The following is a 22,292-nucleotide window of genomic DNA, read 5'->3' on the forward strand; positions in this document are numbered from 1 at the left end:
TGATAAAATACCTGAGTTCATACTGAGCCTTGTGCTTCAACTATTATTGACAGTGCAAAGGCAATTTAGATTGGCAACAATAGAGAATTGGGCACTTCTTTACCACAGGGAACCAGATATTTCAGCCTGTTAACTGCCCTCCCCTCATTCCAGAACTACCACAATATTGCGTGCTTCCAACAGCAAAATATGAAGATAGTTCTACCTTACCTTAGATCTAAAGCTTTGCAAAAGAAAAGCCTGATCTTCCTTAAATATAGACGGCAGACTACCAGAACGTACACAGTGAATAATTATCCAGTTCAGTAACACTACCTAAAAAAAGACTAATCAAACTTGTGGGAAGAAAAAAAAAAATCTTGATTTATTGATGTAAGAACTACTTGAAAACAGCTAAACTGTGTTTAAAGACTGCCTGTCATAGAAGGCAAACTGTTCTGCCAAGTCTGTTCCATAAAATTTTTTCTCGTCTTTCTGAAGGGAGATGACCAATACACAAGTCATGATTCCAAAGCCATTCGTAGTTTCTACCTCACAGACTGATTTCCTATCAATACCTAGCACACACATTTTTATCTACACACAGTATTTTTAGCAAGACTGAACTTTTTTTTGTGAGGCAGATATAAAGGAGTTTTCACTTCAGAAAAACAATAATGATTTGTATAATTTGAATCTAGGATTTATTCTTCACACCAACGAAAATAGCTTTGGAACAGAGCTGCTCAAAGTCCATCTTTTGCTAAGATAACATGAGAAGCTGTGATTCTAGTTCAAAGATCTACTTGATACAGGCTACTTCACATGAACAGATAACAACTATCTACTATTTGCAGCTTCTTAATCTGTTATCTTGGTTGGTAGTTTAGCAATTCTCTGCTGGGTTTGTAAGATCCTCCACGCTCAGCGAGGCCACTTGACTTTTGCTGTACCTAGCAATGAATAAAACAAACAAAACGAAACCTCCTACACTTATCCCAGGGGCATGGGAGGGGAACCTCAACTTTTGTATTCTGAACAGAGGTAAAGATTAAAAAAGCTTCTGCAGTGAAGAGATAACAGGGCAACAAGTATGTCAGAAATTTCACTGTCTATTCTGCCATAATATTAGGACAGACGTCTTGTTTTTAATAACAGATCTTAGAATGGATAAACACAGAACTTAACCCCGCTGCTGACTAGCTGATAAACGCTAACAAGCACGCTACTACTGCAGAAGGTATAAAACACAAATTTAAAATGCTTTCCTTAAAAGGCTGAGACCCTGGAGCAGAAAGAATTACCATATAATTGATTTTTCTGGGCTAGATAAGAATTCAAGGGATACAGCCTTTGGGGAGGAATCAGCAGAGCTTCACTCCAGTCTGAAATTGGTCCTTGGCACTCAGACAACTGTGTACCTTTTTAGTTGTGCTTCTTCACTTTGCTCATTATGGGCAGAGTCATGCCTACCTTTTTCTGGGCCGTGTATGGGTGAAAAATGCTACAGAATGACTAGAGTATTGTCAATACGTGTATTATAAGTTTCATAGCCAGATTTCCAATGGTTTTCATTCAACAAAAACTCAATTGCACACCTAAAAGCTTTTTTTTTTTTTATTAGAGGGAACATAACATTGTCTTTCATTATTTCTTAATTAAAAAAGAGGGATGATATCTTAGTTTTCAGTTTCCTGAAACTGGGGAACAGGAAAATGCTTCCTAGATTGCATACTGAAGTTAGTTTCATAATGAAGCAGATCAGTAATTTATGTTCAAAAAATGCCCACCTTTTCCAACTGACCCTTTTTGCCTCAACTACATAATTAAGCACCCTTTATCCAGGCAGGTATACGTTATTTTAGGTACAGAAGTTATTTCCAAGGAAGCTAATCCTTCTGTTGACATCTTTCAGATCTCAGAATGAAGTTTACTCTGAGAAGTCTTTACAGAAAACATATTCACCGTAAAATTGTCCAACTTGCCATTTGATTTTGTGTGTTCAGAGTCTCATTTAAATCTTTTCTAAAGAGATACCATTTACTTGGTGGCTCTGTTTATGAAGTAATAATTTGCATCATTCTTAGCATATATTCATAAACGAACTCTCTTTCTACACATATTTCTAACATGCAACAGCTTGGTGGTTATGGTTATGTGAGTACAGTCAGCTTGCTGGACAGCAAATACCTGCAACGCCTAAGAGTCTACAGGCAGCTTACTGTTGTTACACTTTGCTATTAATAATTACTGCATTTATAGGCATTTACAGCCTAATGTATCTCAAGACTCAGTCTTCTTACTTCAAAACAGTTAAGCTCTATGTAGGCTGCCACTACGGGATTGTTTAAAAAGGCAATGGGTATAACAGACATATTAGGAATGTTTAAATGTGATGTTAGAATGTTTTTATCTGGTATGTCAAAGTTCAGCTACATCTCAAAGTTAAATTACTATCTTCTTGGTAGTATGCACTGATTATCTGCTAAGCTGCACGACCATAAATAAAGTATTTACCATATACAATACATGTCCCCATTTTGGAGCTGTGGGACTAGGAACGATTCACATAGCTGTAAGGCTAAGGTAGTCTTCCCTTCTTTTTCAGTGTTGCAGATGATCTCAATTCCACTCTTGCAATCAGTCCTCAACAAGTGCTATACAATTAAAATAAAATCAACTTAGATAAATTTGCTAACATGAAATAAAAACCTATCAGACATTGCTATATTAAAAAAAAGCCACTGAAAATTTTTTAGATTGCCAATAACAATTTCCTTTGATACTTTTCTGTATGTCTATGAATAGTTTCATAGATCAAGAGCTCTTTGATATATTTAGAGTAATGACAATCAGCATAGTTGTCTGAGATAAACACTAAGCACACACGAAAGCCTTTTTTATTTTATTTTTATTTTTTTTTATAAATGTAACCTGTTTTTAAAACAAAGTTAAGAATAGCACTGTTTTGCAGTAAGTGCTATCAGTAGTAAAACAAGGATCACATTTAGCAATGGGGGCCATTTTACATACTGGGGCAAAATTAAAGCATCTTTGCTCAAGGCTAATGAGACTAAATAACATACAAAACACTAGAAGGTTGTGTTTAAATGCTTTCACTAGCCCCATCATAAAATAATCGTCATTACATTAAAGTTACAAAGTATCAGTGACTGAAGTTACATAGGGAATATACCCACAGGCAAACATGACCAAAAAATGCATTTAGGTCAACAAGATTTGTACTTACTTACATTTATCTTTCCAAAGCTTAAGTGATCACTGAGTTAAGCAATACCAGTCTAGTTTCCTGATTTAATGACACTTGGTGCTACAAAAATAGAGTTCCATATGCTCTCCTTGACAATTTGCATACAGTAAGTATAAAAAAAATATACTAACAAACAATACCTCCTGGAATAGCTGATCTTCTAATGGTGACATATAAAGACAGGTGAAAAGAGCTTGATGGAAATACAGATCTTTACTGATATCTGGATGATTTATGCAAGATTTGATAAGAGCCATTGCCTCAGGGATGCGTTCACAGGCAATAAGGTATCTGGCACGTAGTTCAAAGAACAGTGGATTTTCAGAGCTTAAATATTTGTTAACTGCACAGAAAAGAAAAATTTAAAGGCAATTAGAATATGAAGTCCAAACAACAAATATACTTAAATTGAATGTTGTTTTTATAGTTCAATGTCAAATATATATATCTATAAAACAAAAGGCTCTGCCAAAAACGCTATCAAATATTTAAGTAAATACTGTCCATCAAGAATTTGTCTTTATTTGGAAACAGAAATTGTTATTTTTCTTATACCAGTGATCTAACTAATTCAGTATGCTTTTTTTTTTTTTTTAAACAGATTAACACATGATGCTGCAAGGAATTAGTAAAATAAATACTATTTAGAAGCAAATATGAAAAACCTCCATAAATTAACCCCCATCCTTTCTCAGCACTGGAGTCTGGCTGATTGTCTGAAGCACAGGACCTACATCATTTTCAACACTATAACTACAAATGTTTAGAACAGCCTTACCTACTAGGAGGGAGGCATTTGGAGTTGGAAGTTAACTACAAATCTCAAGTTGTTGTTTTAAGTAGCCGAATACCTTAATTTTGCTTGGGTAAATGGAAAGGCCGACTTTCCCCCAGTCGTCCAAAATCCTACTGTACAAACTTCTAAATCTTAAATGCCTAAATACCTTTAAACTCTAGCCCCTGGTTCTGGAACTCTGCTTTTCAAATCTAGCAGTTCTAATAGAGCTAGAAATTTAATGAGATTGTTGCAATTGAAAGATAGCTATTCATAAAAGACTTAGCAATATTTTTGCAATTAAGAAATAAATATGCAGATGATGACACGCTTTAGTTCCCTAATTGAAAAAAAAGATACAGATTCTGTCTGTAGTATCTGTAATATCACTTGATGCTACTAAATTTCAGGAAGATGGTTATATTTTGAAACTTATTTGCATCCTATTAAGTAAATGCACACACTAAGTTGTTAAGACTAATATGCATTGGACAATATGGCCTTCTGCATATAATAGCTACTTTAAAACAGAAATAGTCCAAAAAGAATGTTTTAGTGTGTACAATGCAGTATTGCTTACTATTTTGTATGCAAAAAAGATTTTGATTTAATGTCAGTGAAGGCTAATAGCAAGCCTGTGAGGTTTATATGTTAAAAACAACCTGTATAAAGTAATAGGCAACTGAAAGCAACAATTAAAAGAATTCAAATAAAATGGTGTGACTGAAATCCACCATCTGAACAGGCAAGAGTAAAATTTCCTCTAAAATAAAAAGATTGTGTACTTTACTTTTGATTTAAAAACATACTTTTTTTAAAAAAAGAAAGGAACCATGGTTGCAAGATGCTCCCTATTCAAACAAGATTTGCCTCTGTGCTGTCTGTATTTTATGAAAGCTAACAATATGATGTGCAAGTGAGAATAGGGAATATTAATCCAGGTGATATTAGATTTTAGATTTTTTAATGGATGTACCACTGACTCCCCTGTAAGAGAAGTTCTTTTTTCCCCCACTACCTACTAGCACTTCCAAGTATGAACACAGTAAAGGCAAAAAGAAAAGCTAGCATCTAACAGTGACCATTTAAATGCCAGAAAAAGCAATCAGAGAACAGCGCTCAAAAGCAAAGAAAGTCCCCCACTATTTTTTTTCCTGAATTAACATACTTAGAATCATAAACACAATCATCAGTTCTGTAAGCAATCTCTATCCAACAGGTTATAGAATATTATCATTAAATTAGAACAGGCATATTTAGCTCTTGTACCTGCTGCTGTTTAAACGCAGTACATGTAACAAGTGACTTTAACATCCTTTTCCATTAAAGGAAGGGGGGAAAGGCTGCAGTTCAGGATGCTGCTCGATTTGGTGACTTGGCACTCCCATTTTCTGGGAGGGATAAGTTCTTAGGTCAGCACATCCTGTCTCCTCAAACGAGCGCTCCACTTCTGACAGCGTGACTTTCCAGGGAATGGGTCTCCTGCACACCGCAAAAATGCTTTTAAACAGACCTTGAGTTTCAGCTAAGCAACTTGCTGGATTCTACTCCTCCTACAGCGCAGCATGCTCTTATTCCAAAGAGGCATTTAGCTGTTCTGACCCTGCAAAGCAGAAGGGAATTTCCAGCTCTAGCAGCACTTAGAGAAACCTGCCGCACACTAAAAGCACCTTTGGGGAAACAGCACCTACCCTAGTCCCAACGGAGTGTGCAGTGCTTCGCACTGCAAATAGTAATAGATATCAAGATCTATAGCCAGGTACACTGCTAACATATCAAGCATCAACTCAGAAACTAACTTGCTTACATTTTTTACCTCTGACTACTACACTCTCTCCCTGAAGTTCACAGTATGCATGTACTCTCCCTAAGCTAATAAACGCTTATTGTTCCTCTTTCAATAAAATGAAGGGTCACATCAAACCCTGCTCTTTTCCTTTAAAACCAGAGACTACTTTCCAGCCTTTTCTAAACATGCTACAATTCACATAAGGACCAGTACAAGCTTTGTCTTGACCTTGTCTTCTCTGCGTAACTAATGAATTTAAGATAGGATAATGTAGTTCCTATGGCACATATCACCAATCTGACTTGCACAAGTAGTGATTGGTGATTTAACTTTCTTCATTTAAAACTGAATCTCTGAGAACACAATATGGCCAAGTTTTAAAATATATACCAAACACTGTCAGCCAATAGAGCAGCACAGAATATTTGCTCGAGTCAAATTTCACAAGAATCAGAGGTTAGAGGAAGAGACAAGAAAAAACTTTCAAAAATATCATCTAAAATAAAATGTTTATCATCACAGATGAGATATGACAAAAGTGTGTGAAAATCTGAAGATAAAAGGTGGAAAAATACCTCAGCAGAGGGGAAGGAGATGTAGCCTGCAACAAAAGGAAACAGAATGATCATCTAATGACTACAGGTAGTCTCACTGTTGCTCTGACAGGACAGAACTAGGTAAAGAGCCTCAAACTGTTATCCACAGTATAGAGGCTTCATGATGATTAAGGAAGTTAAGGCACAAAGAAAAGCAGCAAACTTAATTCTTTCTGGGGACATGGAGACTGAACAGTTAGTTGTATTTACTACTGAATCATAAGTACTACTTTTCTTCTTTCCCAGGATGTCCTCTCTTTAGTCTTTTTGGACTACAACTCACCTCCCTTTTGAAACCTAGCTTTAGATCATAGCCACTAAAACTTTTATTAGATTTAATAGTATGATGAAGAGCAAGAAAAGGATGATCTTCATTTTCATTCACAATTCAATACATACTTGACTCAAGTTTGTTACATCTGTACAACACACAGGCAAACTACATTGTTTGAGTGCTTACCCCTCAAGAGGGCCAAAACAGGCGACAGGGATTCCCCCTTGCTCAGTTTAATAAACCACATTCTGTTGTTAAGGAGGTAGCTCATTGAGCTTTTCTGACCTGATGGGCCTCTTCCTCCCACTATAGCATGAATACATTCTCATAAAAGCACAGTAATGAATTTGAATTATGCATTATACAATACTGACTAGAGAACGCAAAAGTATTTTTTCACTATCAAGTGGAGATAAATTTAAAGAAGTCCTCTGAGAATATTACTAACCTCTCTATATGAATCATGAGCAAAGAATTATTTACTACAGTTTGGATATATTCCGTTTTTACTCTTATGAAAAAAATTGGGTTAGCTTTATTACCATGCATTGTTAAAAATGATGTTTTACTCTGAAGCCCTAAACAAAAAATTAAGGGAGCTCTTTCTCTTAGCTGCAAACATAGGAACTACACATACTATAGTAATAGTAATAATAAATGTCAGGTGCAGTCACAGGCCTCATTCTAAACAGCATAGGAAAATAAAAGACCCAAAGGCAAATATTTACAATTTAAGAAACAAGAAATAAATGAGTTAAGTACCATGAGACAACCTCTACACCACAACTTCCACTCACCATACTACTACGACACACTAACACCAGAGTCAAGTTTTTCCGTGTACTTTTTCATGCAGTAAATACCTTGACAAGGTAATTCTTTTTATTCTTTTTATTTATTTATTTGATTTTACAAGTAATAGCTCAATAGACTCCTGTACCATAGTAATCTTATTGCTATTCTATAAGAGTATATTTCAGCTGTTAGGAACAAAAAAAATCCTTTTTAAAAAAAGGGATTAGTACTATAGGGAAAAAAGTTAATATGTGATGTAATATGACAATACCTGACACCAATACATGGAGAACACATTATTTTAAAGGCATTTTTCAGTACTCTTAAAAAAAAAAAAAAAAAAGGTAAATGAAATACCTAATTCCTGTGATACAGGCTTTGCTTTAAGAATTGCTTGTAATACAGGATCTTCCCATGGTCCACCATCTCGGATAATTCGAGTTACTAGTTCCAGGTTCATATTTCTGTATTTATTTAGAAGATTCTGACATTCCTGTGAGCAAAAGCAAGTATAGTAAGTTAGAAAACAGAGATGTCTAGCAATAACATTAGCCCACACAAGAGACTTTAAACAAGAAAATCCACATGTATCTGTTTCAACAATTCAACATAAGTAGTCTTATGTTTATTAGAACTATACAAAGTCCTAAAGCAACAATTTACATTCTCTAAAAACAGTAACATGCAAGCGTGGAAGTCAGAATACAAGCGTCCTCTATTGGCAATATGCCATCTATTTGATACAAAGCAAACTCCTTGATTATTTGCATACTCTGTCTGTGAGAGAACTTTACCTGCTGCTAGTCTGCACCAATTTATGCACACTGACATTTAGAATTGGGATCCAGTGACTGAGTCTAAATCCTAGTGGGTTTTAAGGGGAGGGTATGTGAGTCACCAGGCCTCCGGCACACACTTTTATCCCAAGCCGTACATAAAGTAAATCATGCATATCCTTCAGTGCTTGCATGCTTGCTTCAAATAATCTGGAAGCAGTTTTTATAGATACAGATATGACAAGATTTCTTTCATTGTTATTTGCTGGCAAGAGAGTCAACATTAATGTTAATCAACAACAGAATTCTAATGAGCACAAAAAAGTGGACTTTTTTAAATTCTAAATTTAATTTTTTCTTCTCTTTTATTATTGTTTCTTTTGTTCTTTCCAAAAGGACTGAAAGACAGCTTCTTATCACATATAGCTTCAGATATCTTTTTTCCTGCAAATTTTTACCTTCAATTTCTTCTCATCATCTTCTATTATATTCAGATGAGTACATTTGATAATAAAGGCTGGTTAAGTAAGTGAAACAATGCTTTCCACGACCACTTAGTTTATAAAACAGATTCAGAAATTCCTCACTAGGAAAATCATGTAAAAACATACTTAAAGGGCAAGGCAGTTGAGTTATACTACTAAAGCAGGGAAGCAAGTATTGTACATCACATTTTTTTCTCAAGTTCTCTGTCTGGATCACAGTCTGAAGAGCACTTGAGACTGCCAAGACAGCGCGTAACACTTATGCAAGCTACCATACCTATTCCTAGGGCTGCTAAAGTCACTTCTTGTCCACATTCTTCAGCTAATTCTAATTCTAAGCATATAATTGCTGCTCTTTTGATAATTAAGATCAGTGGTGCTGACGTATAAACTGGGAACAACTGTGGCAAGCAGGTATCAACATCGAAACGGGGATAGCTATTTTTCAAACTGCTGTTTCATTATCAGCATTAATAGAAGAAGCAACCCTACTTTTCCTTCTCTTTTTAAACCACAAAGCTTTCTTTCTCATGCTGGCACAAGTATTCAAGTATTTGTGTTTCCATGCAGGGAACTCAATTCAGAAAACTGTCCCACATTGAAAAGCTTATCTGGCAGAAAAAGGTTACATTTCTAAAGCCAGGATCAGTACTCAAACAGTTGAACTTAACCACACAAAAACTTGCCCTAATCTAGGCAAGAGTAGAGAAGTTTTAAATGCTGGCCTATGCTCATCTGAGGAGTTCACTGAAATTTAGCTTTAAATTTAAGTTTACAGTTTAAAATAGCAGAGGAAACTTTAGGTTTCATGCTGTGAACTCATATAAGGCACTGGACGACACTTATCTCTGATTAGATAAAAACCAACAGAAAGCTTCCCATTGCTAGATGGAAAATACATCTTTAATAGAAAGGCTGGCATTACAAAAAGTGAAATGCATTTTACTTAGCCCAGACAGATTCAACTATAAACAACAGTGAATGCAAGAGTAAATGGCTTCAAATACCCTACATACTTTTGTACACAAGTAAAGCAACTATCTTCTTTCACTATAATGGTATTCTTTCATCCAGGTTATATACTTTAATATTCATAAAAAATATTCATGTGCTCAAATTATATTAGCAAAGTCAAAAATATATGAAAGTAGACAACACTACCTGAATCGAACCTAAAATATCTTTCAAAGGATCTTCATAGAACTCATCCTTTCCAAAGAACAGCAGCAATTCAAAAAAACTCCTAAAACAAACAAGCAAAAAATCAGAAATAGCAGCGAGAAATGAACCAAAGTTAAAAAAAGAAGTTATTTCAAAAATAAAAACATGGCACTAAGAATTAAGTAGAACTTCTACAAGCTCTAGATATTTGCCCATCCAAATACAAATCACTAAAATGTCTGGCTAATGCACAGGCTCTCCGAAACCCTGTTCATTTCATAAGTTTGAGGATCATCCCTTGAGCTGATTTTGGCAGTGACTTTTTTCTCGACCCTGCTCAAGAAAACTTTTAATCAAGCATGAAATCATAAGCAGAATACGTTCAGAGCTATAGCTAAGCTACCTGAGAAGTCAAAATCAACAACATAATACTTATGCCGAGTTTAACCCACCCACACATTCTTCATAACCTCAGGACATCCAGATGCACAGTACCTGCCTCAATACTGTAATTCCCTATCCCAAGTTCCAAAGAGGAGCACTCCACAAAAAGCTAAAGAATTTGTCAGATAGGCAGTAATTTTATAGAAGAAAGAGGACAGCTGTAAAATTACCAAAAGTTATACCATATATAATAACATTCAAAGAACAGTAACTTTACTCAAATGGAAATTCCCAATAATTCATGTTTTAGAGTATGATGAGCGACTTCTGCTGCCACATGTTACTCCATTTTAGTCTGTCCTGATATAATACCCATTGAAGTTACTCTAGGAAGATGGGAGAATTTTAAAGGTGCTACTAATTTCACATTCCCCAAGAAAAGTCTTGGGAGATTATTTGCAAAAAGATAGATTTGGTGGAAATGCACAAACCACCAATGCTCAGCACCTGCATGGCACTCAAATTGGTAAAACTTCACCTTCACCACAGTCACGTGCAGCAACATGAACTTGTAAACTTCACTTCAAAAGAAGTAGAAGGGAGCAGACAGAAGTTAAACTATTCAACATCACACCCGATTCAAGCTGACTGAACTACAGCTTTCTGGCTTCCATGTTTTCCACCATCTTAAAATAATTCTGTGGCTTTTTTTAAATTATTATTATTATGACATTAACAAACAGCAAAATCAGACAGTTTGGTAAAAATTAGCTTTCCAGAGTTGAAGTCAACATTAATTCTTCACTTTTTCAGAAGTGATGCAGGTAAAGTCTTATTTTTATTTCAATGAAAGGAAGCCTTATGTGGGAAATAATTATGAAAATAGAGGAAATTATCATAAACTAGGCTTCATTTAAACTATACTTCATTAAGTTTGTTCTTCGGTAGTGGTAAATTATTGTGAAAACAATTCTAGTAAATTTAAGATATGAATTAGCTTTTGTAGTCTTATGTTCGATGACAGGATTTTTCTCCATATAAGGTGCCTGAATCTCAAATAGGGAATAAAAAATCAGTTCCCAAATAACTACTTATTTTTCCTGAAAACAAATCATCTCACTTCATGATGATAAACAGAATTACTCAGCACATTTGACTCGTAGTAAAGGTCCATCTTGAGTCATATCATGATTTGGAAAGCTACTAAACTAGAACTTCAGTAATACTAAGTCAAGATCAAACTAGTTCTAACAAATGATGCACACTTTTGACTGATTTAAAGAGAGTAAGATTTTGACAGAAGTCTGCAGTGAACAGAAGTAAACTACTAATTCTTTTTTTCCAGTTTCACTGCACCTGCTTCATGCTCTTATCCAACCAAGGAAGGAAGCTATCAAAATAGTGACGTTGCCTAATCCCCAGCCTCTGTTCAGTCAGAATTACGGTGGCCAGTTCCAGCAGGGCTCTTGCACCTCAGAGCAGCCTGCAGCACTGCACACCCGTATTTACATCTACCCTGCTAGTAGCGATGGTGCTTCGACTTATCACATCATCTCTTCAGATGAAATTACAGGCATCAGAAAATTGCCCAAGAACACTAGTATAAAGGCACCATTAAAAAAGACAAACCACTGTGGTTAATGTACGTACAGATGCTGCTCCCTTTGCGATGAACAGCACGGCTAACAAGTATAGAGGATGCAACAGTCCCTGCCGTTAGAAATTTGTTGTCTGCTTACCAAGGAAACCTTACTTGGTTATGGCAATATGGGCTCAGGCAGATTCTTTGGTCTAAGAACTAGGGCTTAGTATACACCAAGTTTTCAAAGGCCAGATTTGAATAAGGTTTCCCCAGATAACTGCTAAGTTCTAGAATCACTTTATATCACATGCAGATCTAAACTAACAAAGCAGATTCAGAAGGAGAAAAGAAAAAGCTCATATCCCTTAACTCTAGAAGAAAAGAAAACTCTCAGTAAATAAACCCAGTTCCAAAACCCAAGTACACAAATTGAAGACCAAGTGTGAAAGAGCTCAGTGATCAGTTAACTCATAGGGACAGGATGCACCCTAAATATAATATAAATATCTAAATTTCTACCTTTTTTAAAAAAATGATCTGACATTTAAAAGTATGGAGGTTTTTTTGGTTTTTTGTTTTTTGGGGTTTTTTTTTTTTTTGCTAAAAAGTAGTAAATAAAGAGATCATCTGATGTAACTGCTAGTCACTCCAAGATATTTGAGCATTCCATTTTTTTTTAAAAAAAAAATCGGTATCTGATTCTCCAATTATTACGTTTAAGAATTCTCCCTCTATATCTCCCCCACACACACACACAGAAAAGCATATCTCTTCGCTGAAATTTCACCAACCATACTATATATACTGACAAGATAAACCCTGGAATTCTGTGCAACTAGCACCAATAGCTCCAGAACTGTAAAAAGGAGCAGCAACTCTGAAGCAACTCAGCTCTGACCAAGTAACAAAGAAAAAAAGACTAGGAGCACTCACCTCGGAAGACTAGACTCATCTCTAACTTATTGGTAGTAAGAACAAGATTCTGAAGTGAAATACCAAACTATATTCAAGAGCAATGCTCAACAAGCCGTTTAATCTGCTGGACAAATAAATCCAATTTACTCAGGCAGAACTAGCAATAAAGCCAGCTTTCATTTTTTTGTCTCCATCTGCTGATGAGAAGATAAAATACATTCTATCTAGGCTAAGGCTCTATACCACATCACAAAATTTAATTTCAGATTTTTAGAGCAAGTAAAAAAATGATTTTTAGTTATCTAGTGATCATTACTCAGACACTTTTAAACCTCACTTAGGGAGGGAACAACAGCCACTGCATCAAGGGAAAAAAAAAGAAACAAGATTACCTCGAGATGTATGGTCTAGCACACTACAGCTCTTTGTCATAATTGACTGGAAATCATGTTCAATATTTATCACTCTCATAAGCATATTGAAGGCTCAACATAAAACCCCATTTTTAAATTGACTCAATTGTTCAATAATATAGTAATCCTATTTACATCTTCATAATACTTACTACATAACTAGCAACAAAATGGTTAAAAACATGAGATAATTTGACATTGGGTCAAAATTTGGTCTGCAGATATTTCAAATGATATTTTTCCAATGGAAAAAATCTGTAAGGGGGTGACTTGACATACCACTTTAGATGCTTCATTTTGAAAAAGAACAACAACAAAAAAAACACTTTGTGACACAGTCTTACGATACCAAACTTGAGTAATTAGCAAGGACGTAAGGCAATTGAATTTATAGCTTTTCTGTCCTCAGGACTTTCTCTCACTGTGTAAGTTGGTTCCTAATGATTAACTTGGTAAAACCACTCTTACGAAGTTCTCTTCTGAGATCCTATTGCCACCGTAGAAATACAACATTGACAGCCTATACTACAAATGAAACATAATAATTACATATACTTACAGAGCTAGGCTACTCAAAACGTATTGTACGTGCTCACATTCGGCTGGGAATGATACACAGGCAGATGTAAAACAACAGAGAGCTGTCTGAAGCACCTGAAGCTGAGGCAAGGGAACCTGACATCTTCCAGCGTAATCTTCAACAACCTAACAAAAACAACAACAAAAAAACCCTGTATTACAGCAGAAAACAACTCTTTAGTCAAAGATAATACACAGTTAAAACTTTCAAAGAAGAAAATGACTAGCTTGCACTCTTCTCACCTTGGTGTCAGCAAAGGAGGACCCAAATATACAGTCACTGCTTGTTACCAGATCAATTAAGTACATTCTGAGCGCAATCATCTCCTGATCCACAGTTAGAAATAGTGAAGCAGTTCCATAAGGAATACAAAGGTGAAATACATTTGAACAGAGAAATTAAATCCTTGCCTGGTCATCTAGCCAGTCCTGTTCTCAGTAATAAATCCACGAATATCTAAATTTCTGGTACTGCCTATGCCCACACTGGGAGATGTTCAAAGCGAAGACTTTCTTATACTCTTAAGCAGGTGTCTCCAGACTCAAGTCCCCTGAAAGGCTCACTCTAGTTCGGAGAGCAACACATTACACACACAGGTATGTATATATACATATATATTTAAAAAAGTAAAAATAAAAAATAAAAATAAATTAAAAAAGACAAAGCAGCACTTAGTTGAGGACAAAGCGTAAGTGTCACAGCTATGAGTGAAACAGCTGTTGGTAGAGGTACCCACTAATTCAGGAAGTCTTCATCCTGTACTCCTCCAGCAAGGAGAAGGGGAGGGCTTTGGGTCCGTCCTCCCCCTTCAGTCAGCAGCCGATAGGTGACTCAGAGGCAGCACTGAGCAGAGATGGTCGTTTCTTCCACTTTTTGGCACATACCTCACCACACTGCACTGTAGTCAGGCTCCTTTTGCTCACTCACGGTTCTGGTATTTTTTCAGTGCAATGGCACAGCTTCCAAAGAAGCAGAAGAGCGGCCTAGATACCCTCTAGGGCTTCAGACACTCTTCTACTGAGAAAACCTAACTAATCCTGAGAAGTGAGAACTCCACAGGCAGTGAAGCACCATGGCATCAGCCGCATCGCAGAGAAAACACTCAAGTACCTTGTAGGATACTGAAACAGGTAACTGATGCCAAGAAAGCCAAAAAAACGCAAAGCACAGTTAACTAACAAAGCACAGACTGAAGAAAACAAACAAACAAAAAACAAAAATCAATAAAAACCCCCCCCTCAGCTGAATTCCTCTCTAGGACTTTGACTTCTTTAAGTTCTGCGAATCCCTCTTAGATTTGTCCAACCCCCCATCGCAGACTAAGGGGCCTGCACTGTTGGTTCCAAAGCTCAGAGGCCAGCTTTAAGGCTCACTGCAACATGCATGGGTCAATGTCTCATTTCTGAAAGGGAACAACAGCATTTTGTATCAAAGTAAAGCAATTATGGAGAATGAGATCAGTAACTTACCAGCAGCTGAAATCAATTTGTATTTCAAAATCATATTTTGTCTTTTTAGTAGATTAATTTTAATAATTCCCGTTTGAACGTCTATTAGTTTGAAAATGGCAAATACCTAATGTAACTAAGAACAAAATTAGTAGCTTTGAATATAAATTCAAAGGTAGGAAGCACTGCCTCACATATCTGCTGCGAGGTCTCTGCAATGCTTTCAACAAAGTCACTTGCACAGGAAATCACAAACACCTTAAGAGAAACTAAGCAGACTGAATGTCCTTTCAGTGGTTTTAGCCTCTAAATGGTTAAAAATGAAGGCAGCAACAAGCCATCAGTTCCTACTGAGACATTCTACAACACATTGTGCTGAGAGCCATAGTACAGGTATGTTTACAAAAGAGAACGAGGCAATGTTCTGTGATACTACTTTTTTCCTAGTAGGATAAAGCTCTAACCATAAAGAAATGCAAAAGGAGGTTACTATATTGAGTGAAGTTAGGTGCAGATAAACATACAGCAGTACTCAGGGAATAAACAATTGAAACATTTAATATGGAAGCCTTCAAATTGTCAATTACCACCTAATAGCAAGACTGTGTGGTTACAGCAGATGTTCTCATGAGACAGTCGCCTCAGTGCTTACCAGCAGCAGACAAGTAAGCAAGTCAAATGTTAGGAGAGGTTACGCACACCCCTGTGTCTTTAAAACTGCACGCTGTTCTGGTACCTACCCACGTCTGTGTTCAAAGGGGATACAGAAACACTGGAAAAGCTTTAAAGGCAGCGAATGCTAAGTAATGGAGTAGACTTTGCATAAGGATCAGTGAATCGAACTAGGTCACTTCAGCTTATAAAGAAGGGACAAGGTTGAGGAGGGAGAGAGTGGGGGAGCATCTAGGCATGTTGCAAGCAGGACCAAAATACATTACAGGAGCTGGCTTTTCCTATTAACCTGTGGAGCTCCCTACTATAGGGAGGTTGCAGATGTTGAAACTTTACATGAGCTGAAAGAGAAACCACATGAGTTTAAAAACACATTCATGGAAAGTTACTTACAATAAATCAGCTGAACTGAAGTTGCTGAGAGGAAAAAATTTACTGTATTTTCCCACTCCGTTCTTTCGCAAGCATTTATGACCTTCTCATAAGGTTCTGCTCCCCATGTCTGTATACTGTATTGCTTCTGCAACTAACGAGCCCCTGAAAGCAATATAAGGAAGGGAAGACTCATACTAAGGACCAGGTTAGCCCCAGGCTCTGAAAAGTAGAAGGCTTCTGCTCAAATCTTAGCAAAAGCAGCACAGTCCTGCTGTTTGTTCTTGCTGCATCAGGGGAACTCCTCTGAAGCCAAAGCAAGCTGAGGCAAGAAAGAGAGGGCAGAGGACAGTCTCCTCTCCCAAAATCCAATTGTCACCGCCTGCAGCAGTTGTCTGAAGTGGCCTCACCCCCTCTACAGAGAAGCACCAAGAGCAGCACATGGAGGAAAACATCATGATACCATCACTCCCACAGTCCATAGGCTTGAATTGCAAACCAAGCCCAAGATTCAGCTCCTCCTGCCCGTCACCCCACACATGAGCACTTGGAGAACAATCCCAATGTCTTTCTTTGGAGTTTTGATATCTGAAACCATACATTCATCAGGTCCCCACATTTAACTGAAATGGGCCAATCTCCACCAGACTCGAAACAGGGGTCAATAAAACACAGTGGAAAAAAAAAATACCCTATGCTAAATGAAGTATGAGATAGATTCCAAACCACACAGCACACATACTCTCTTTGGAAGGAAAAAGACAAATTAGTTTTACAATTACACACACACTTCAATGTGTGCTTTTAAACACTCTCCCCCAGTAGCTATTTCTATAATGCAAGCACCATTTTTTATTCAAAAATGACATTCAACTTCCCATGCTTTTGATATCTATTAGCTGTCAGAGTAGTATGCAATATGACAAAACACAGAATTAACTGCAGATAATTAACATGCAATATTACAAAACAGAGAAAATTCAGAATATAAGTCAAGGTTTATAATTTTTTTAAAAATAGAAAAAACAACATTTTTCCTTAGTATTTTAAAGGAAAATGAAGACAACTATGGGATATACATATGCTCCATGTCATGGGTACTGTTGCCTTCCCAGAGCACTCCATAAAATCAAATAGATTCCTTTAAGTCCTGGATGCTTTTTTTGTCAGTGCTGTTGTTAAATGTACAGGTCACTTATCAGCACTACAAGCAAAATAACTTCAAAATGATGAAATTAAACATACAACTGAAGAAGCATGAAACACCATCAAAACAAAGGGGCAGGCTCTCCCTCAGATCTTATAGAAAGCCAGTAGGAGGAAACATTTCACAATTTTGTTCTGCAACAACTCCCTTCAGTAATTCAATTGGGCAGTCTGGGATAAGTTCTTCAGGCTCCTTCCCCATCTCCATCATTCCTCCATTATCTCCTCTTTACTTTTTAAGTTACCACCATTCACACACTGACTGTGTCCTTCTGTCATCCCTATCGTACTCAGTGAAGACATGGATTACTGAAGAATCCTTTCTTTTTTCCCCTCAAACTATTCAATTCAACTCCACCTTCTTCCAACCTCAGTACACTGCTACCCCTTCTTTAATACATTTGATTAACTTAAGAGGAAAATGTAGACATGATTCAAACCTGTCCCATTAAGGGCAAAAACCCACCAGTCTCCTATCAACAAAGTTTCTCACAATGTTTTTACAATGATACATGAAAGCACCTAAACCTCAAAACAACAAGGAAGCAATTAAAGATCTAAACAAAACAAAAAAAATATTTCCCTTGCCTCTCGTGTACCAATCACTTAAATTATACTGTTGCAAATAACTGTATACTACTCTCAAATATGCAAGACAAAAAAGTGCTATGCAGTGTTGGGCCTGAGGTTGCTGCAACTTTTTTTTTTTTTTTTAAATCAAAACACAAACCAAAAAAAACAGATTTAAAGTTTTGTCATGACTAGTATTTAAATGAAGCTACTCCCATAACTTCTGTTAGATTTAACTGTAAAGAAAGTCACCATACGATAAAAACAGCAAACCTCTGTGAATGCTGCTGCTCATACAGTTATTAAACAAGCACAGAGTAAAGCAGTATTACGGTACACAGAATAAAACCTATTGAAAATATGACTAAAGTGTCAAGGGAAGGAAAAAAGGGCAGGTGGTAGTGCCTAAAGAAATGAGTTGCCTGGAAATTAGAAATCATCATAATTAAAAGCAAGACCTAACATGGTTGTCTGTCCAGCAGAAGTATCAAAGCAGCTTGGATATTCTAAAAATTCAGCTCTAGAAGAGCATGAAAAATGGAAACTTCTGGGAAAATATGTATATATATCAAGCCTTTTTACTGCCTTTTTATCCTAGTTTGTGTATATGCAGTATTTTTTTCTGTTTCCACATGCAATCAAGCCAACTGCTTCTTTATTAAAAAAAGATATTCAGTTATCCAAATAAATGTCAGAAAAGGCCCTAGACTCCCGAGGCAACACAAATCCATTATTTAATAGATACATCATCTAAAGTCACTTTAATAACTGAAAAATGGATGTAGGCAACAGCTCTCCTATTTTTTGCAGTTCACATGCAAATATTACATAAGGAGTAACCAAACATCATCACACTTCTGGCAAAAGGGGAAAAAAAAAAAAACACCAATCACCCAGCAACAGTATGACACATCCTATAAGACAAGTTTCTGCCACAGCTCTACCCTTACAAGTAAATGCTTTCCCCTTCTGCCGTCTCCAATATCTGACGTCAGACTTATTTCCTCAGCTGGCTTGACGTACAAGCAATACATAAGACACTGCCTGATGTACGTATTCCATTTAGCTACCCAAAGAGCTCATTTTCATACATATTTGCATTTTATGGATGAGACAGTAGACTGCATTATATTCACAAATGAATACACATGCTCAGATCACAGTAGGTATCAGTAAAAGAAAATCTGAATTTCAAGTAAACAAGCTATAATACTTATTTCCCTCATCTGCATAATTGCTAACAGAAAGGTCTTTAATTAATTTGATTTTTTGTTATCTAACAATATCTGTTCATCTGGAACTAAACAGCTTATTCAGCAAGCCTGCCTTTTCTAGAAGTTTGAAAGAGCCTGAATAAAGAGCAGCTTTTACACGCAGTCAAATATAGGCAATGATACAGAGACATCATTCAACAGAGACCCCACTTTTGACATACAAAAATCTGTAGCATTAAAAGTTCAAGGGATCTTGACATTTTTTTCTACGTAAACTCAAAAAACTTCTCTTTATGCGAAAGTTAAATATTAAGAAAGGGCACTATAAATGCTGAAGCTGCGAAACAAACAAGAAGTTTGAGAGTATGCTCATAATAGAAAGTTCCAAAGTGGAAGGAAAATAACACTACAAAGATCCTGTAAAAATACAGTGTGGAAGACATCTGATACCCTAGGAGGAAGGGAATATGGAATGAAGCTGGGTAACAAAAAAACAAACAAAAAATCAGCCTAAAAGTAGTCAGCTCTATTCTTTTGCAGGATAACCAGTATTAGCACATACAGGATTTCCCTCTACATGTAAAAGGGCCAGTATAGAAGGGTAGATACAAGCAAGGCAGCTGCTACTCAGCAGTAACATCGGTAAAGGTGTGAGCCGATGATAAAGTTTGCTGGGTCTCATCCTGGGATACCATGTGAAAGACACCTACTGCTCAGGCAACCTCTGCAACTCTGCATCAGATGCTGCGAAGTATATAGCACTATTCAAGCTCTGCTCCGAGCTTTGCAAATACACACTAACAGCTCTGCATGAAAAACACGGCAGTCTGAGCTCTTCAAAGAAACTTCTGCTACAAAAGCACTTCCTGCCCATGCTTTTGCTGCCAAATTTTTTTTTTTTTAAAAATCCTATCCTTATGGAAAGGAAAAAAAAAACAAACAAAATTGAGCATCATTCGCTCCTCTGCTATCACCATTATTCCCACCTCTGCAAGGCTAATCCATCTGCTGTACCAGGAGAGCGCTCCTCCTTGTTCACTAGCAATCAGCATTACTTTTCTGACCCCCAAAAAACAACGGTATGCCTATCAGCATCCCACAAAACTTCACGGTGAAAAGCAGCAAATTCCCTAGTAGCATCTGAGGAGGTAAGGGGAAAAGGGAGAAACCATGAGGTAGATGATTAAAAAAACCCCAACTTTTTTTTTTTTTCCCCTCTTCTCTCTCTCCTTTCCCCAAATGGGAAATGAGAAGACTTAGTATTTATGGTAGGGAGATCACTTATCTGCATAAAGTTAAAACGGGCACAAAAGTTAAGAAGAATAGACATACATGAGCTGAATATGTGAATAAGAATACAGACTTTATGATGTTAATGGAAAAACAAAGCACCAATCCCTTCAATCTATTAGTCTGTAAATAAAGAGCTTGCTAATCAACTGCTGCTATTGTGAATAGCTCCTCCTCGCCCAAAAAAAACATACAGAAAATAGACAACATGCTATGTACACATACCACAAGCTGGTTTTGCATTACAGTGCCTTAAAGTTTCCCATGAAGTGAGAAAGAGCTCCACCACCCATTACACTATTTCTTGCAGACATATAATCATTAACAGAACTCAGTGCACAAATTTGAATTAAGCTTAGGAGTAAACACGATTTGGTGCCTATCCCTAGTAATCTCTAGGATCTTCTTTTTCAAAATATTGTTCAGAAACAAGTTTAATCTCTAGCAGCACAGCACTAAAGCTGAGATAAAGTGCTAACCGATAGTAAATTTAATAAGTCCCTTTTCACCACCCAGGCAAAAAAAAAGACTATTATATGGAATATAATGAAAGGTGAATTTTTAATTTGCTTCAAAGAGCTGTTGATTCATAGATATTTAAGATATTGATATCCATAGACAAATTTAAGATAAATCTAGTTATTACATCTTGAGATTTGCTTTAAAAGCTTTCACATAACTATCAACATCACATATTTTCAAAAACATAACTAAAAATCTTTCAGGTAAGACAAACTGTGATCTCAATGGTGCTTCTCAAATTCATTATTAATAGTGTATAGAGTATATTCATTCAAGAAGTTACACAAACATCTTAGAACATCACAAACTATTGCAAGAGAACACAGTCGGTCCAAAATTACCAATTCTACCTTCCAAGGGAGAAATAAGCTTCAGGGAATTTAAGAGATGACATTCTGCTATTGGCACTCATGACAGCCAGTTTTTTTGCAGCTAAATTTCAAAATGATGCATGGAGATCAAACAGGTCTCAGAACAGGCACAAGGTGAAGTGTTGTTTTCCTTTTTTTTTTCCTCTCCTTTTTATACAAGCTGCTAGAGTAAGCATGACTTGAGGCTCAGGGTGAGAATCAGAATTAAACATTTTCAAAATTAAGCACCAAATGAAGAGTGTGAAAGAATAATCCCAGGATTAGAAGCGTAAACATCCAAGGTTGCATATTTTTCAAATTTTTCCTCACAAACCAAGCAAGACACCTAAGCAGCTACAGACAGACAACTATGCCATACACATAGATGGCTTTCTGTTCAATCCTGTAAACCCAGAAAACACTTTCTAATGGGTTACTAAATTTATATTGTTAGCTTTTAGATTCTTTTTTGTTTTTTTTTTTAAGCAGTCACTCAAGATATCACAAATTAGTTTGGGCAAATAGGAAATCAGATTTCACAGGCAGCTCCTATCAGCCAGATTAGGTTGTAAACTGATGCCACAGTAAGAGGAGATCAACTGAAGTTTAGCCCTCAGAGTATTACTTTGCTACTTTAGATCGGAATCACCTTGTGTTTATTTTTGTCAGTACTGAACAACATAAAAATAACATCTAGCACAGTTATGCAGCCATGTGGCCAGCTATAGAAGTGCTCAGTGCAACTCTGGTGAAAAGTTTCATATGAATTAACACCTGCCAAGCACCTCTTAACCCAGTCAATATGAAGTCTTATGAAGACACCAAAGACACGTATCTTTTTAGCCAGATACTATGCATAAAGTAACATTAAAT

The 22,292-nt window shown here is 36.5% G+C and overlaps 1 protein-coding gene across 1 annotated transcript in view; it reads right to left on the minus strand.

Moving 5' to 3' along the window:
* Positions 1–22,292, minus strand: part of ZNF654 (zinc finger protein 654) — a 33,237-nt gene that overhangs the window by 7,723 nt on the left and 3,222 nt on the right. The window contains exons 2-6 of the mRNA XM_088533367.1: positions 13,755–13,900; positions 9,902–9,983; positions 7,837–7,972; positions 3,391–3,593; positions 2,497–2,636 (exon numbers count right to left, since the gene is read on the minus strand). Coding sequence (XP_088389493.1) covers positions 2,497–2,636; positions 3,391–3,593; positions 7,837–7,972; positions 9,902–9,983; positions 13,755–13,900 — 707 coding nt within the window. The remainder of the gene's footprint in view (positions 1–2,496; positions 2,637–3,390; positions 3,594–7,836; positions 7,973–9,901; positions 9,984–13,754; positions 13,901–22,292) is intronic.

The sequence above is a fragment of the Tinamus guttatus genome, unplaced genomic scaffold, assembly GCF_059628265.1.
Source record: "Tinamus guttatus ecotype Peru unplaced genomic scaffold, ASM5962826v1 Tinamus_guttatus_pri_ptg000035l, whole genome shotgun sequence".
Lineage (NCBI taxonomy): Eukaryota > Metazoa > Chordata > Aves > Tinamiformes > Tinamidae > Tinamus > Tinamus guttatus.